Source organism: Phyllostomus hastatus, unplaced genomic scaffold (genome assembly GCF_019186645.2).
Source record: "Phyllostomus hastatus isolate PE091 unplaced genomic scaffold, TTU_PhHast_1.1 phas_contig_29, whole genome shotgun sequence".
NCBI classification, from domain to species: domain Eukaryota; kingdom Metazoa; phylum Chordata; class Mammalia; order Chiroptera; family Phyllostomidae; genus Phyllostomus; species Phyllostomus hastatus.
In genome coordinates this window covers 27,696,758-27,715,650 of record NW_025333835.1, presented here as the reverse complement: position 1 = coordinate 27,715,650, position 18,893 = coordinate 27,696,758, and the positions used below count along the sequence as shown (strand labels likewise).

At 43.6% G+C, this 18,893-nt stretch overlaps 1 protein-coding gene across 1 annotated transcript; it reads right to left on the bottom strand.

Moving 5' to 3' along the window:
- Positions 1-1,307: 1,307 nt before the first annotated feature.
- Positions 1,308-9,920, bottom strand: CLN5 (CLN5 intracellular trafficking protein). Its single transcript, XM_045838940.1, has 4 exons — positions 8,962-9,920; positions 7,028-7,193; positions 6,170-6,395; positions 1,308-3,063 (listed from the first exon to the last, which is right to left on the bottom strand). Exons 1-4 carry the CDS (start codon positions 9,213-9,215, stop codon positions 2,552-2,554), a joined length of 1,158 nt encoding a protein of 385 aa, XP_045694896.1. The 5' UTR covers positions 9,216-9,920; the 3' UTR covers positions 1,308-2,551.
- Positions 9,921-18,893: the final 8,973 nt, after the last annotated feature.

Here is an 18,893-nt window from a genome sequence, read left to right as displayed (position 1 = left end):
AGAATCCGGGGAAGGTTGGCATTGCCCAACTTTAGCCACTAGATGGAGATAGTGCAAAGATACAAGCTCTCCTCAGTACTTGACTAAGCCTTTAGCAGGCCTAAAAGTGCAGCTTCTAAAGCCATCTATACTAAAAGGTTGGGTTTTTATTTTCAGACTGCCGTATGGTGCCTTCAGTTTTGAAAAACAATAAAAGTAAGTTCTTGGAAAAATGAAGTAAATGACATAAAATACAAGCCCAGTTTTTAAAATTAGAGTCAACAGAAACAAAATTACTCCAAGTTGCTTTAAAAGTCTAAATGCTTCATATCCTACAAACCAGTAGTAATTAATGTCTGGTATTAGTAACATGATGCAGGCACTGATCTGAGGACCACACTAATGCTGAAAGTTGTAATGCTTGATAGTGCATCCCGTTTAGACAGTAGAACCAGGTTCAAAACATGGCTCTATTTACCACTCGCTGGGTAGCTATTGAAAGTCACTTAAACTCCAAGCCCTGATTTACTCTTTTGGATCAGGTAAATAATATTCCATGCTTAGGCTTTTCATAAGAATTCAATGGTCAATTCAGGAAGCACTCAAATCTTAGTACAGCCTGAATAATATAATTGGTACATTGAATACTAAACACAGGTTTTTTATTCTTATCTCTGCTTTATCATCTTACTGACTGGTGTTTTTTCTGTGAATAGAGACAATGTGTTCAGTTGATCTTCCAACACTCAAAGGACCCTGTAACCTTCTTTGATAGCCTTGATTGGAAGCACAGCTACTTGGAGATCCCTGAAAAAGGGCAGTCCTCTCAGAAGTTTGCCCTCTTCCTCTGAGCTGGCAGCTTTAGTGAGCAGAGGGAGGGCTACAGGGGATGTGTCCGCAGTCAGCTACTCCCATGCCCCACGTTCAAACTGCAGAAACACTATGCTACCAGCTCAAAGCCTAGGCAATTACTACAAAACCCAGGAGAGGCCAGACCATAAACTTCATTAGGCAAGATCAAGGATGGTAGTTCATTCTTTGATTATAATAGTATAGCTACCATTTAGTGACCTTGTTATGCCAATCATACATGGCCTCAATCTTTACAACGATCCTGACAGATGAATCATTTTAGAGATGATGAAACTAAGGTTCAAAGATGTTAAGATTCCTAAATCACACAGTGCTGGTTACTGGCTGGTTCTAAAATGCTAGTCAAACACTTGTGCACTTTTTCACTGTATTTAGTACATCTGGAACTGTTATTGGTGGAAGTGGGGTTCTTGAGGCATCACGAGGAAAAGAATTTCCTGAGACTTGGATGGGAAGATGGGGCTCCACACTGAACTTTATTGATGTAAAATTAAGGGGGTTCTGACTTCCCAATGTCCCATCTCCATCCATCTCGCCAAGGAAAAAGTCCACTCTTGTCTTCAGCAGGGCCAGGCTGAAGGCCACTGCTCAGAGTTCCCGCTCCATGTTCAAGTCCAGTGCAGTCCCGCATCCAGCTGGCTCCGCGGGGGTTTCCAGCTGCAGTCTGTTGCTGTGCGGAGGTATTCAGGCTCCCTCCTGGAGCCTGCGTGAGGAGTCCCAGTGGACATGGGCCATGTGGCTGCTAAGATCACATGGCTAGGGAGAGAGAATGCGTGAGTGCATGGGGGACAGCAGGTCCCCAGCCAGAGAGAGAGCAAGTTCTTTGTTCCCCTGGGGTAATAACCAGGAGCTTGGCTTTGTGACAGACCAGGTGGTTGCTCAAAATGACCAATCTGCTTCCCAAGTTTTCACGCACTTTGGATGGGTGCACACCCCCTAGTTAGACTGACAGGCCTCTATGGTCCAGCACCTCCCCTGTGCCCCCAACAATCAGGTACCAGACTGGGGGAAGGGAGGAGTGTTAATCTTGTGGAAGCAATGCTATGACCCCCTGGGGTGTGAAGCTGTAGCTTCCTGGTGAAGCAAATAGGCCTAAACTCTCCATTATATTAAGCTCAATATCTAGTTCCCTTTGCTTCCCTTTCCTATTAATTAGTTAAATACTGATGGTCAGAGGACTACAACACTGTAGCTATGGTGTCCAAATTAATCTTTAAGCTTAAGTGAATGAAACAAAATCAAACTAATAAAGCAGTTCCAAAAGTTGCAAGAGCTGTAAAGGCAATGTAAACTACCAAAAAGTACTTAAATGAAAAAGCATAACTATCATACCAGAAGTAGCTCCTACCATGAAAATGTCACTGAGTATAGTTTTAAAATCTTGGTACACCATATTCAGATTTTAAAATGTTGGATCTAAAGAGCCTATATAGCTGATACAAACTTTAATTCTCCATATCAATAAAGGGTTGGAGACAAGTTAAGATCATGTACTATATTCACTCTGGCCAACACTATAGAGTTTCAGCTTCTTTCCAAAAAAACTCCTGAGGTATTATTATGCAGCACTTCTGCCCCTGTGCATGTTACCTTCCTGCCCCAAGGAAGACAGACCTAGAAAAATACACAAATGTAAAAACACTCCATGAAAAACTGATATGCTGGTGGTAGGATGGAAAAGAGCATGAGAATAAAGGTCTTATAAACCAGAGATTGTTCTGTTTCTATTAGGTAAAGGGATTTCTTCATATGTTATTTTAATAAAAGGAAATTTCATAGGTAAAAACCAATATTCAAAATTATAAAACAAATAGAATTGTCTGTGTATAATTACTGCATCAAAAATTTTCAAGAGACTCAACAGAAATTCTCTAGTTGACAAATGTGGTTTGAAGGGGTAATAAAATCTTTTTATGTCTAAAGCAAGAGTCTTATTTCCTGTTGGCCCAAAAATAGATGTTTCATTTCCCAAATAAGTAGGTTCTCCACTGTAAAGAAATATTCTTGTGTAGTTGGTTTCTATCTTCTTGAAGTCTGCTCCAAGTTCAGCCAACTTCTTATATGTCCTTAACACAAATTTGGAACAATCGTAGGATTCGAACCATGTCTCCGCCCCCTTTTCTGGGCTGGCTTGGATGGTCCACGTCTCATAATAAATTCCTGTTTCATTGTCCTCTTTTACCCACTTTGCCATTTTGTTAAATGTGTTTCCTAGTGAAAAAAAATCATTTATGTGAATATCAAAGCTAATCATGTTTTAAGTAAAATATTCTGACCAGATTAAGGCCATGAATATACATAAATAAAGGACAGTTTTTGAATTTCCAAACCTGCATCTCATGAAAGAAATCCAAGCTCAGCCAATTTTATTCCATGTTCAAGGGACAAAGTATTTCTGAATTGTACACATTAGATATAATAGGTATATAAAGAGAAGTCATATATACTAATTCTATAATCATTGAAGCTACAGCCAAAAGCAAAATTATACCCATGCCGAAACTGTCTTTCTCTACCCTACCTAACAAATCTTGTATTCGGAGGTAAAAGAGAAAAAGAAAGCAAGGAAAAGCTGTGGAAGAGGAAGGAGTGAACGGGCAAAGACAGTACACGAAGAGCCGAGGAGGGCGAGATGCGAGCATTTCTGTCACAAAGCGCGGTGTGCCCGCAGCGTGGCGTGCGCACCCTCCTGAGGGCAGCTATGGAAGGCTGGTCTTCTCTCGCGACAAGAGGAAACACCATACCCCATCCGCCTGGAATATTTGGTATTTATTTTCCTCCTTGTGCTTGCAGCTGTTGGGGTTCTGCTTACAATCTTTCTACACACCACACAAATTCTTCCAATAAATCCAGTAAAGCTGGAAATGTTTTTGACCAGGTTCATGGACTATACGGACTCCTGCGGGGGGGCTAACACTCCCTCCTACAACCTTGGACCCGCACACAGGAGACTCTAAATGTTAATTAGACACCATACTCTGCATGGTTACAGCCTCTCTGGGTGTTTATAATGCCGAACGAGCTTGGCCTCAGCACTTCACTTGGTCACTGTGTGTGAACTGTTCTTAAGTTACTCCATCTTGACTCTGTATAATCAGTACTTCATGCTATGTAAGTAGAATGAATAGAGTGCCTTTATCAATTTTATAAATTAAAATTGTGGAATAATATCACACATGTTTTCTTAAAACTGGGGATACTGTTCTTAGTGTTCTTCAACTTGGAAAAGCTAGTGCTGTAATTAGGAGATAAGAATGCTTCAAAATACTATTTTGTAACATGAAGAAAGGCCAGTGGATAAGATTAATCACAAAGCAAATGAGTAACTTAAAAAGATTTTTAAGTACTGGCATATTACAAACTATTTTACAGAAAATAGTGATCACTTGTCCACTGACCATACATTTATGTCAGCAGAAAGAATTTCAGATAATGAGGTGGGAGGAAATGAGAAAGGAGAAATATGAACTGGCCTAGAATAAAAGAAAGCATAGCTACTTATTACACAGAGCACAGTTAAAAGAGAAACAGACCTTTACATTATTGGGATGCTCTGGAGCACATCGGTTAGAAAGTACAAAACACCATGGTATTCCGCTGAAAGATTAGAAAACAACATGGTGCATACTTCACAGATGCCCAGATTACACCTAAGTCACACCAACGCTATTCCTGGTTCTACGTCAAGCTCTGTGACTTTAAAAAAAAGGTAAGTTGTGATATCTGACCGAACCTTAATTCCTTCTTTGTACAAAGAAGGGGGTCTTATCCTCCCCACTGAACGTACTCCAGAATGTTTTGTACAGAGCCATACAAGCAGAAAGCGTGATAATTTCCTCTTGTCCTGGGGTTCACTGAGTAGTTGTTATCACAAACAGTGCTTTTATTATGTTTCCACTTTTGTGGAGAACAATTTCTAATGTAAGCTCTGTAAACAATAAGGGCAAGCTCCCTACATCTAAAAGCAGTGGTCGCCTCATGCCCACTCTGCACATGGGCAGTGAGTCAGCGAGAGGAATGTGACCAAGGTCATAGGGCCAATTTCTGGGAGAAGTTCTGCTGAATTCCTTTCTTTAACACTAAGTAAATGCAACGAACGCAGCAAAATTCCAACTGTCTCATCAACTTCCAAATACATCTGAAAAACAGAAAATCTTAGAAAATATTTAAATTGCTCGAGAGGACTTGAATGCACAAGATCACGTATGTTTTGGGAGGCCATGTAGTGAAGTGGCTAAGAACGTGGTCAACAGCGCTTGGCTGCCGAGTTTGGAGCCCCCCTTCCTTAGTGGTGGGACTTTGACCTCTTTGTGCCTCAGTTTCTCCATCTGTAAAGAGGGGGAAATAACAGCAACACTCTGGCGGCTGCTGTGAGGATAAATGCTGTGACACACATAAAGCCCTGGGAACTCTACCGGGCCCAGAGGAAGGCCGCTGAGTGGCGGCTGTTAGCATTTCTCAGGATAAAAACATTTTCATGTGTCATCACTAAAAGCCTCTTTTCAGGTGTGGTTAACAGGTCCATTAATCAGTTATTTTTTTCCAGGCATTTTATGTACTTCCCTCTATTATTTAAGAAGTACAATTAAATTATGTCAAGTGTTTTTTATCATTTCATTCATTTCTACCATGCGAACAGAGGAGATAAGCTACTTGTCACCACTTACAGGTGAAGTTTTGTGCGTGTAATAGTTTGGGCCAAAGGCTGTGGGTTCCAGAAGTATGTTTTATAAATTGACCCTATAAAGTAGACCAGCAATTTTCAACCTTTTCCATTTCATGGCACATATAAACTAATTACTAAAATTCTGTGGCACACCAAAATGTATAGATTTTGCTGATCTGACGAAAAATAGGTTTAATTTTGATTTATTCACACTGGATGGCTATTGTTTTGTTGGCTGTTGTCATTTTTTAATTTGAAAATCTAAGGGAGCCCTGGCTGGCATAGCTCAGTGGATTGAGCGTGGGCTGTGAACCAAAGCATCACAGGTTCGATTCCCAGTCAGGGTACATGCCTGGATTGCGGGCCATGACCCCCCAGCAACTGCACATTGATGTTTCTCTTTCTCCCTCCCTTCCCTCTCTAAAAATAAATAAATAAATAAATCTTAAAAAAAAAAAAAGAAAAGAAAATCTAAGGGAAAACAGGGTAGTGCCCTTAACTAAACTCAGGTATTGCATGTTTTAAAAAATCTTGCAGCACACCATTTGAAAATGGCTGAGTACAACATTACTGAAATGCCTCAATGAAAATCCTTTCTGTCATTTAGACACTAATGCAATCAGAAAATGCTGTCATATTTCTCAAACTTACCTGATATGGTTGCTACTTGAACTAACGTCCCATTCTCCTTCCAGTGCATATCATCGATGCCTTCAAAAAAGCAGGCAGCTCCTTGGTTACACCAGAATGGAGCATTCATTTCAGGTCGGAGGTGGGGAAATGTGCAATTTCCAAGTTGGAAAAGTTCATACCATTCCATTGTGTAGTTCTTGCCAGTTGAAGTACTTTTGAATCCAATGGCATCGTGCATGATTTTCTGTGTAAAGATCATACAAGTATACAAGTATTCGTGAAGGAACCACTTCGATAGACCACAACTACAATCCACCAGTCAGCTGTTCCTTCTTCCATGTTGCCATTCTCCTGTCTACTCTGGCTCCTCAGATTCCAGGCCCTCATCCTCTCCCGTTGTCCACTGCAGCGCATCTCAGATGGGAAGGACGTAAGCTAAGTGGACATGGTCCTAACTGTCTTACCACTTAGCATGACTAAGAAAAGCCTCCAAGCCACAGTCTCAGGAAGGAACACTATGTATCTCACGGGGGATGAGAGGCTCAAATGGTGAACTAGCCTCGGAAAAGTGCATTCCTCGGACCTGGACATGAAGAAGTGTTTCCTGCCTGCTTTGCCCTTCCTCTGAGCCTCCTCCCTTCTTACTTTCCAGGAGCTGGGTACAGAAATTGGGTTTGGATTCAGAATACTGAAAGGGATGAGTACAATTGCATTTCTTATCAACAGGATCACGAAACCTGATACATTTTTTTCACCACTCATTTTAAATATACTAGGAGGAAAACCAATAAACATGATCTGAAACATTCCTTTAAATCCACTTAATAATGACGTCATTTAATTAAGTAAATTTAGAAAGTGAAGCTGCATCCTTACCAAGTGTCCCAGGAGGTCCCCGTATTTAAATTCCCACACTGGGGCTTGTAGCCGAAAGACTTCAATGACATCATCACCCTTCATCACGGGGATGGGTGAGCCAGTTGGACAGAAAGTATATTTAGCTTGACAGTAAGGATCTGGTGCCGGACGGAAGGAGAAGCGTCTAATAAAAAGAAACCACTAACTTAGGTTGCTTCTTCTTGCACATTTTAAAACCCAAATTTTTATTTCACATGTCAGTTTTAGGAGGTAACTTCAACAATGCAACAAGAAAAGAAAGTGGCCTGATGGGGCCAGGGCAATGGGACTACAGCTAAATTCAGCTCAACACTTACTGGTCCCCTTCCATATAAGACACTGGCAGGGGAAGATGACAGGAAAAGAAGGTATCGATATATATATACTAAGAATCCGAGATCCTTAAGGTTCTAGCTGGATCTACTGTTTTACAATCCTAACACATCAACAAAATTGCTATTTTAAGTTAAAATCTTGATGTTAGCCAAAAATAGTTAACCCTCATGAAAGTTTTTAAGATTTAGGTATAGTTACATGTTCGATAGGTGCTTACCTGGTTTAAACAAATGTATAACTATGTGTGTTTCACCTGCCCACAGCAAAACCTATTTTAGGTCACAGGTAATTGCAAAAGCATAATTTAAGCATGAACTTAATGTCCTTACATTCAGTTGAGGGTACTAGATGGCAGCCTATACTTAATACTTGAAACTTTTAAACAAACGTAGGAAGTCATATTCAATACTCTGCCCTTAAATCAAGTGGTTTTGGATTTACATTTTCCTCATTCTTTTACTGAATATTTATTTTTATTTCTTATGAACATTTATCAGCATTTCTCAGAAAACCAGCATCAATCCTAAACCTCTCATTCAGGTGTATCAAGCAAAGCGAGAACTGGTACAAACCATTGGGCAGAACACACCAATATCCAGGTTTGACCACAGCTGGCATTTAGATTTAACCCTCCCAACATACCCAAGGTAAGTGCTACTACTATTCTGACTGCCTGACTCAGGACATGTGGGCACAGAGATACTGAGTAACTCCCCAAGATCTCACAGCTAGTCATGGTGGGGCTTGATTTAATCTGCAGCAGTTAGAATCCGGAACTCAGTCCTCCCAGTCACTATTTTGTCATCCAAAGTAGCTGTGCGTTTTCAAAATTTGCTCGCCTTTCCCATGCCTGATGCCGCCCCCATGTTTTCTTTCTCTCCGTTTAGCCATCCATCCGACAGTATCAGGCCAAGTAAACACTCTTCTAGGTCAAAGTTGGAATCCGCTTCACAATTTTGCAGTCTCCGCCCTCGACTTCTGACCAGACTTCTGACCAGTGACCCGCCTCCTCACTTAAAAGAGTGGACAAAGTCAATCACCTTCCGGGTTTGCCTGGGACCCAAGGAGCCAGGAATGCCGGGATCCTAGGACTTCTGGAATTTTAGAGCTATAATAAAAACGGTAAGTCCCGGCCAACCAAGCTGTAAATTCTGCCAAAAGTTAAGCACTGATGATAACTAATGATGGCGCATGACATCATGAACGCGAAATTCAAAGCCTCCTCATACTATTCAAATAATCTAACAAATCACACGGTAAAACAACATTACTCCCTTTTTCTTCTGTAATTCAGGTCAGCCCTGAGCCTGTCATTCGTCACTGGCTCAAGTGTCCCTAGGAAGAGTGTCCCCAGGACTACATGCAACAGCAGGGGCCACTCCGGAGCTGTCAACTTCGTTCCACACGGAGCCGTAGGTGTTGCACACGGAGCCGTTGCACACAGAGCCGCACAGCAGTGTGACCGGGACACCTACCCAGAGCGGGCGCTAGTCCCCCCACCCGCCAAGTATCCCCGGCCTCGCTGACCCCGGGCCATGCGCGCTCCCGCCCCGCCACGCCCCTACGGGCGCACTCACTTGTAGGGTATGGGCCACTGGCGCTGGAAGGGCAGGCCCGCGGCTGCCACCTGCCAGAGCATCGCCAGGGCCCAGAGCCAGGGCGCGCGCCCCCGGGCCATGCCCGCGCCCCACTGCCCTCCGACCCCAGGGCCGGTGTTCCCCGCCTGCGCCATGCAGCGGCTGCCTGTGCTTCCGGCGCCTGCCGAGTTCCGCCAAGGCGGAGGGCCGGGAGGTGAGCATGCGCGGAGCCACGCCCCCGTCCCGCCCGACATTGGGAATGCGGCGGGCTGGGCCGGAGGCTGCCGCCTTCTGTCTGGTGCCCCGGGTACCGGAAGCCTTAGTGAACCTGGCAGCGGGTCTCTGCGCAGTCCTGTCCCCTTTCCCACCGCCTGCCCCCCACTCTGGTTCGGGTCCCTGCACGGTGGCGGCTTCCAAACCTCCCACCAGTCAGGCCAGGCGCTTGGTGGGTCCACCTCCCAGCACGCTGCATCTGGATTTGGAGTCTGTTCTTTTTCTAACTCGTTGTGGCTGGTGTTCTGGCCTCACGTCTCAGTTTCAAGATCACCAGGTGTTTGTTTGCTTGTTTGCTTGCTTGTTTGTTGTTTTTCTGACCTCCCCTCAGCAACAACTATGAAAACCAAAACAAACCAGATGAACACACCAGTCCAGCTTTGGGCTCCTCTCTACCACTGGACTCTTACCCCGCCATACACACGGCCCAGACTAGATGACAACAAACATTTGAGTGAAGGAGAATCTTTATTTGAGGCGGTGGATACAATGAGGAAGACAATTCTGAGGGACTCACTTGTCTTCACATGACCTGACCAGTGATAAAAATGGCCAACACTAACAACACGTAGCCCAGGCTACTGCTTGAAGCGCTGCCCACGCACCTCCCGCTCGGATGTTTTTCTTCGTTTGGCTCCACTACTCAAACAAGGAAGAAGATTCTGTGTGACCTGCTTTTCTTTGACCCTTGAACCACCCCAAGAAAACAATGCTATCAGCTACCCTACTTTATGGCCTGCCATGCTGTTATCGCAGATGTTGATTTATGACTGTAAATAGAACCTTAAGCACATTGTCACTTACAGTTGCTTGCTTTACAACAAATCAGCAGCATCCTGGGCTCTTGGACCAGAGCCGTCCAACACCTTCACTTCACCCACACCTCGAATGAACCATTATGATACCTGTAAGTATATAATAAGCGAGATGGCTGTAATGACCAGAGTTGACCACCATGACCCATGGGAGTTTGGGATGGAAGCATCAGTGGCTTCCCTAGGCCTGCCAGGCCTTCTGAAGACTGATGGGAAGTATCTCTGACTCCCCTCCTTACTCCCAGCCCCATCACCAAACACCATTGCCCCGTTGCTGCACCAGGCTGGGGAGCTCTGTGGAGGTTCAGGCAGGGCCCCATTTTAACACCCACTTATCTAAGCTTCAGGTGGTTCCAGTTCTAGCCCTCCCCCATGTACCACCCTCATTCAAAATCACCAAGGCTAAACTGGCCTCTCTGAAGACCACTGAAAATAAGAGGGGACAGATCCTAGCCATGAAAGCTGCCGTGTGACATCAGATTTGAAGGGCACCTGCAGGATCTCATGTGGACTAGCACTTGAAGCCAGCTTAAAAACTAATGCAAAGAAACAGTTTCCAAAGCAACATTGTGCAAACGATGGGACCATACACCAGACAGTTGTAGTGGAACTTCCAGTTCTGCTCAGGACCCCTCAGAGCTGCAAAAGGAACCTTAATGCTGATTTTGGTGGTTGGGGGATTTTCTGTCTCGGGTCTAACCCTAATGGTGAGAAAGCGTTTCCTCACATTAGCTCTAACTTAGCGTCTTACTAGCTCCCATCTGCTCTGGGCTGGTTCTGCCTTCTGTTCCTCTTGGCTACAAGCCCAGCACCTCAAGGTAACAATGCTTCTAGAGTACTGTTGCCTGATCCCTCGCTGTGCTGGTTACTTCTCTCTACTCTGTGGCTGTTAAAACCTTGAGGGCCCATTGAAACCGGGGAGTCCTTACGACTTTGACGCTTTACAACTCTACTTTGCTACTGTGTTTTGAAAGAAATAATTGTTTTCTGTTAATTTTGCAACTGGTTTTATCTGCCTTTATCTGAATGGCAGGGCAGATTTTTACAGTCCAACCTAATTTTTACGTACTCACTTAGAATGTGATGGTCTTAAATTATTCTTTCAAATATTTAAAAAACAGTCGGAGACGGCATTTCACAAGGGTGCCAAAGAGGTCCACAGAACAGGAGGAAAGGTTAAAAGCCCATGTTTTGGACACAGTAATTTTCTGCATTAATTTTAATGCAAGAGGTTAACAATATCTTGATATTAATCAAAACATCAACCCCCACTCCCCTAAAAAAGCCTATGACACAAGTTTCAACCAATACATCAATACATATTGGTCCTATTTTCAGATTTTTACTGGCAGTTTCACATACCTACACCATAATTTCTTTTAGGTCAAAGATAATTTAAAGAATAATTTAAGTCTAAATTTAATAAAGTTAAAAATTATAATATTCCCTTGAAGGAATTAGAAGGGGTATCTCTTTAATGCACAATATTTTAAAACAAACAACCAACTTTGGAACTGTAGTTAACATCTCAATCCTAAATCAGGTAATTTTTGATTTACGTGTTATACTAAGTCTCTTAAACCAGGCTTTACAATCGTGTAGGTATTTATTGAATATACAGGGGTGGGCAAAAGCAGGTTTACGGTTGCATTGTGACATTCTTTTGAGTTAATAAAGCTATTGCAATCATCATAACCTGCATGCCTTTTTCCATACGAACAACTGTAAACCTACTTTAGCCTAACCCTGTATTTTTTACTAAGTTTACTTTCAAGAAAACCAGCTTCAGAATGATAACTTCTCTTTTCTTCATGTATATCAAACAAAATGAAGCAATGCCTACTGTTCAGTAAGAGGAAATGCACCCGTACCTAGGTTGTGACACAGCTGACTTTTACTGTATTTGATCCTCCCAACAACCCTACGAAAAAGGTTACATCCCACATTCAAACTGAGGAAATGTAGGCACAGATATTGAGTAACTTTCCCAACATCACGCAAAGTATATGAGGTCTATCCAGAAAAAGTCCAGTTATTGTTAATATAACAAAATTATTTGCGTGATATTGATGTAACCTGGCAGCCAAGGAGAGTGGACTGGAATGCACACGTGTGAACAAGGGTGACTTCACTGTGTTAGTCAGTGGGAGCGATGGATGCTGTTGAGTGAGTATGCATACTGTGTGGCTGTTACATTCAAAATGAGCAAGTAGAGCAACGAGTCTGCATCGTATTTTGCTTTAAGCTTGAATATTCCTCCCTAGAAACTATTTTGATGATTCAGCAGGCCACAGCTATGGGCAACTGGCAATTGGCAGCTTCACCATGATAATGCACTTGCTCATGTATCACATCTCATGCAGAGTTTTTTTGGCAAAACATCAAATCACCCAGGCAGCTCAGCTCCCCTACAACCCAGATTTGGCACCCTGTGACTTCTGGCTTTTCCCAAAACTAAAATCACCTTTGAAAGGGAAGAGATTTCAGACCATCTATGAGATTCGGGAAAATATGATGGGACAGCTGATGGCGATTGGGAGAACTGCGTGAGGTCCCAAGGTGCCTACTTTAAAGGGGACTGAGGCATCACTGTCCCGTGTACAATGTTTCTTGTATCTTGCATCTTCTTCAATAAGTGTCTCTATTTTTCATATTACATGGCTGATACTTTCTGAAGAGGCCTTGCAGATCCCCACCAGTCAGACTCAGAACCTACTTCTCAGGTTCACTATTACTTTTCTCCTTGTCTTGCTAAACCCCCATCCACTTCCTCCCCACCATCCTTCCCCTTCCCCTCTCCCCCTCTTTCACCCTCCCCTCATAAAAGAACTGGGTGGATATGTATGTTATCCATAAGCAGCTGACCCTTCCCCTGCCTGCGGTTTATGCCCAGTTTATTCCCTCTTTCTAGATGTGGACTTCACTGACAGCCATGCACATGCCCTTTAAGAGCTAGAATTTACCCCTTGGATTTCCAGTTTTTCATCCATGACTTATTGGGGTTTTAACTCAGAGTCTGGAGATTGTGAGTTTTATCCCCCATTTGCTTTAGATCAGTGGCTGCCAATCCTGACAAAGATACACTCACCAGGTGCAGATTTTACAACATTCTAATGCACATGCTCACACTTCACTCACATGTAACTGGTTTGTTTCGGCTGCAGTCAACGCAGGTGATTCTAATATGTAGCCAGGGTTGAAAAGCACTGCTTCAGAAAGGTTTCAAGGGCATGTTTCATTAATTCTCTCATGTTTTTGAAAACTATACACTCTGCTCTATGAAAATGGTTCCTCTCGTCTATCTTCTTAAAAAGCATATATATATATACACACACACACACACACACACAGTGTATGGTATACGAGACATATATTCACATACACACACACAGATATATATACATAGACATACATATATTTGGAAACCAACCTCTTTCTGTTCTGCTTTTTCTCCCGGAAGCTGCTGTATAGCTGTTTGTTTTCTCTAGAAGCCCCCTGCCACTTCTTTCTTGAGACCGAGCTGTAGTACAGCTTTGTTTTTGGTGTTGGACCTGAAGGCATATAGAATCCCTCAGTGGTTTTCTGACTTTCCATTCTTGTTTAGGCTCTGAGATTGATTTGCTTGATTGTTTTCCTAGCGGCAATGACATCATTTGTTTTTATTTCTATTTTTGAAGGTGAAGATATCTGCTCCTAATGCCGCGCAGATGCTCACGGTTGATCACTTGAAAGGCAGCCCAACAGAAGAGAAGAGAAGTGGGCTGGAGGAGAGCTCATGGCGGCCCACACGGTTTGGCAGACCCGAGCTCCAGCGAGCTCGGTGCTGTCATTCTACCTGGTGAGTGAGCTGAAAACTGTGAGGCCAACTGTTCACTTTACTGGATGCTCACTGCCTTCAAAATCCTCTTCCTGAAAGGGCAGCGCAGGCTCAGCTCCCACTCTGAACCCTCTGTGTCAGGCTGTAGGTCCCCGGTTCTCAAACTTGCTGCATGTGGGAATCACTCAGGGAGCTTAAAAAATGTCCAGGGCTTGGGTCACACCTGAGGCCAGTAACCTCAGACTTTTTCGGTGTGAAAACAGACATTAGTATGTTGGATGCCCCCAGGTGGTCCTACTGTCTGGTCAAGCCTGAGAACCAGCGCTCTCCCTGGAGTGACCGGTGGTTCCCAGGCTGGCTGCACCTGGAATCACTGGGACGGTTCAAAACCATCCAGTGCTGTGTCCCGGTGGCCTGGAGTTTGGAACTGTTAAGATTCCTAGATGATTCTCATGTGCAGACAAGTTCAGGACCAACTGATCTATGCCTCATGCTTCTAACTGGAATGGGATACGACTTACCTGGAGATCTTGTTCTGTAATCCAGATTCCAATTCAGCTCCCAAGTGACAAGCCACGTTTCAAGGCCCTGAGGCTCAAGAAGCCACAGTGGAGGCTTGCCCGTTTCTGGGCCTTTCCAGTGCAGGGATCACTTGTAGATAAGTGACTCTACCTGTTAAAAGCAAAGATTGATTTAAAGTATAGTTGTCTTAGATATATTTAATTCCTTCCATAAGGAGCTGTATTTACATATTTATCTTTTCCAAATTAAATCAATTGTATTTTAAGATTATTTTTAACATTCACAATATTCTTGAAACTGTTGGAGGCAATTGGAGATGTCCTGCAATGAGAATTGGGAATCGTTCTAGATCAGGAGTGTGTTGCTTGTGGATACTTACACACATTTATCTAAATAGGCTGCTTGTTGTATTTTACATATAAAAAAGTTCAGGTATCTACTGCTGTGTAACAAACACCACCAAAATTCAGTGGCTTAAACAATAATGTATCATCTCTCCTGGTTCAGCCGGTGGACTGGGCATGGCTGGGCTTCGCTTGAGGTCCCTCATGCAGCTGAAATCAGAGACTGGCTGGGGCTGCAGACATCCGATATTTTCATTCCCGTGAGCGGTGCCTGGGCTGGGATCAGCTGGAACAACTGAGGGCTGGCAGGTGGCCACAGGGCCGTTCCATGCCGTTATCCTGCGCTTCCTCACAACCACAGCCCTTGGGGTGGCCGAGCTTCTCACCTGAGAGCTGCACCCTCCATTCCAAGGAAACCCAGGCTCTCCTCTTACAGTCTAGCCACAGATGTCCTCCAGCAGCACTCTTGTGTTGTATTAACCAACAGTGAGGTCAGCTTCCAGGAGAGGAGACTGCAAAAGGGTATGAATTATGGGGAGGCATGGATGTCAGGACACCACCTTCAGAGACTTGCTACACATTGTGTATACAGTATAGCTTTAACTATTTACTTAGAAAACCCCAGAGAGAAAGAGGGGGAGTGAGGGAGGTTAATTTCATTAGAGCTGTTGGTGTTTGGAGGATTTATTCTTTTCTTCCACTGCAGATAGGATTGCCCTGAGACAACTTGGTAAAAATGATTGCCCTAGGTCTGATGCTAGAGGTAGGGTTTTCACATTGAAGACAGATTTGTTTGTAAACCAATCTAAAAAAATACTGCAATTTTAAAAAATGTATTTTATTTTGGCATATAAAGATATTTTTTTCTTTTTAGGGAAAATGAAGTTATCTCACATTCTTTTTAAAAAATACAGTTCTGTTTGTACTAAACTTGAAGTATTTAGCAAAAATGTACTCCATGATGGGTATTCCAGCTGTGTCTTCAGAATATCATGCTGTTCATGCAAAATGTTTGTTACTTTTATTATTATTATTAGGCTAATATAAGCGTTTTATTTCTGTAAAGCCTACTTGCTATAAGGGCTGCATGGAAACCACATAAATTTCCCATTGCCTGAGTCTTTGTTTTAACATTTCATTTTTTACAAAAGCATCTCTGAGCAACTTTGACAAAGCAGATTGCTATCCTGACTTTTTGAAACAAAGTTAGTGAATTCATCCATGTCATTATCAATTCCAGAAAACTTTCAAGACATGCATATTTTTTTTCATTCTAATCCCATGTACTATTGCTCTCATGCCTTAATTCTTTGCTTAAGAATTAATTGTTCATGGGTTCTTGTCTGTTGCCTCAAATGACCCCAGGCCCCCAGTCTTTGCGGGTGGACGTGGGCTCGCCCTGCCCTGCTCTGTCAGCGGTTCTGTCCAGCACTCTTACAGCCTTCCTCCCACGGTGCTGTGAAGCCCATCATCGGCTGGTGCTGAGTCTTCCTGTGCTGGTGGATAAACCCTTCCTGCTCGTGAAGTCCTGTGGGTTAGGATAATAATGTGGATGGAGGGAAAGAAAAGGATGGAAAGCTCACTGCCAGATACACAGGTTGTACAGCGCTTTCCTGTTTTCCTTCCTCCAGAAGACTGTCAATGTGACTGCTTTCTGATAGCCTTCAGTAAGGGGCTGTGGATTTGGTGACTGGCATTAGGGCGGGGGTGGGAATGGTAAAGGGGTGGTGACTTAAGGTGATGGGACCTGAAGGCTTTGAATCAGACAGAACACACATGCTTTCAAAATACCGTATTTTGCCGTGTATAATGTGCACCCATGTTTTGGTGCACGTTATACATGGGATTTTTACACCCATGGTGTGTAATCATTATACCCCTGTATAATGCGTATCCTTATTTTTCCTCAAAAATGTGGGCAAAAAAGGGCACATTATGCACAGGAAAAATACGGTATACTGGCTTACTCTGTAAGAAAAAAATTTCAGTTTAGTAGTTTCTGCCATGCTGTTGCTCAGGTGTATGGATCAAATTGTGCTTACTTTAAGTGGTTCTTATTGAACCTAGTACATATAGTCTTCATTTCTCCTTATTAACTGGGTGTTTAAATAAATCCACGTGTTGGAACAGGTTTTGCATGTGCACAGTGCCTGTGAGTTTCTGTTCTGAATGTCGCGGTGGTTGAGAGGCCAAAGCGAGCTGGTCATTTTAACTCTCCACAGTCATGCTGGCAGGCGCCTCAGAAACGCTCCCTCCCACTCCAGCATTTCTCTGTGATGGGTTTGTTGATGCTGACCAAGCCGCTGCCAGAAGAAAACGTAGATGCAAACGCAACTGCAGCTGCGGGAGGTGAGCTCTGCCAGGGCACGCACACGGTGCCGGCGTGTGCTCTCACGGCACGGCCCCTCTGTGTGAAATTCTGGATGGAAGGGGGAAGTGGTGGGGCATGTTTCATAATGCACTTGAAAAGTGATGCTTTAGTTATAATATTTAGAAGAAATTATTCAAGTAAAAATATTTTTGCTCCAACCAAACGATTTACACATCTTATCACATGACGATAGGTACTTTCAGTGTGATCTTGACTCAGAGATGAACTAGCCACCGTTGAGTCACTCAGACACACAGTGCTTCTCTACAAGCACATTTTCATTTTTGTGTTTTCAAGTCAGAAGCAGCACTGTCATGCCATGTCTGAAAACAGATGGGCATTCAGCTGTTCCAACGGCTTTTTCCCGGTTGGCTCCTACATGGAAACCAACTGTAACTGGGGTGGGTTGACTTTTTTTTTCCCTTTATTTTAGAATATTTTTCTTTGTTATAACAGATTATTTCTTTTTTATTCCCTTAAATTTACTGGGGGGACATTGGTCAATAGGGCCATATAAGTATGACTTGTTTTTAATAGTAAGTACAACGAAAAGCAGGGAGAGGTTTGTAGGTGACGTGATGATATTTGAATGTTGGTTTCTGCATTTACAACTGAACTAGATGACTAGACTAGTTTTCATCATTTCTGTGAATGTATTTATTCTGGTTTTTGATTTAGGTGAAGTATGGTACTTTTAAAAAAGTTCCTGTGGCCCTGGCTGGTGTGGCTCAGTGGATTCAGTGCCAGTCTGTAAACCAAAGGCTTGCCCATTCGATTCCCAGTCAGTGCACATGCCTGGGTTGTAGGCCACGTCCCCAGTAGGAGATGTGTGAGAGGCAACTACACATTGATGTTTCCCTCTCTTTTCCTTCCCTTCCCCTCTCTCTAAAAATAAATAAATAAAGTCTTTAAAAAAAACAAAAATAAAAAAGTTACTGTGTATCATACATTCTTTTAATGTGCTGTATAGTCATCCAGACCTTAGCAAGAGCCAGAGTAGCTGCTCTGAAACACATATCTGCTTTGGATGTCTTTTGAATGAACACGTTCTGGGAACTATCCCTATGCTGCTTTTCCTCACCTGGCCAGGAGAGGAGAGGCATCGAGGAGCAGTTTCACCAAGGAGTGGTGAAAGAACGTCAGTGTTGCAGATCGTTTGCCCCCTTGTGGAAGGAGAGCTCCCACGTGCGCATGCACACACGTGCACGCCTCTGCTGGAAGGAGAGCAGCGTATCTTGTTGTGACTTTGCCCCTATCTTCGGTTCCCTGTGGCTTTGTTCCCGGGAGGGAAGTCTTGCAGGGACTGACAAGGAAGCCCCATTCGTGCAGCACCGCAAGTCTTTGGTTGCCCCAGGTCATGGTGTGGTGGCTCGGGAAGAACTGGGAGCTATTAATCCTGCTTAACGAAGGCTCACGGGCATTGGGCTTGCTGGCCAGTGAGTGAACCCAGCTCAGCCCCCAAAGCCCACCTTCCCACAGGACAGGTGCGATGGGAGCACAGCAGACCCCACACGTGGGCAGAGCACCTCCTGACTCCTATTTACTTACTTGCTTGTCTCTCTACACACACCCCATTGTAGTTCACATTTGTAAGGGGTTTCTGCTTATTTTGTTCACTGCTGTATCACCTGGGTCAGAAACATGCTCGGGCACAGACTAAGCCCTCGATATGCATTTGTTGCATTGAATGGATGCCCACAATTGACTCAAATCCCCAAGAAGGTGCCTCTGCATCAGCTGTCACAAACCTTAAGGTGGTCCCAGATAAGGTAAGGGACTTATCTGACTGT

Coding starts and splice junctions, on each gene's coding strand:
- CLN5 (XM_045838940.1), bottom strand. CDS start 9,215: ATGTCGGGCGGGACGGGGGCGTGGCTCCGCGCATGCTCACCTCCCGGC. Junction 6,396..7,027: donor GGGACCTCCTGGGACACTTG/GTAAGGATGCAG, acceptor ATCTTTACACAG/AAAATCATGCACGATGCCAT. Junction 3,064..6,169: donor TCAAGTAGCAACCATATCAG/GTAAGTTTGAGA, acceptor TTTTTTCACTAG/GAAACACATTTAACAAAATG.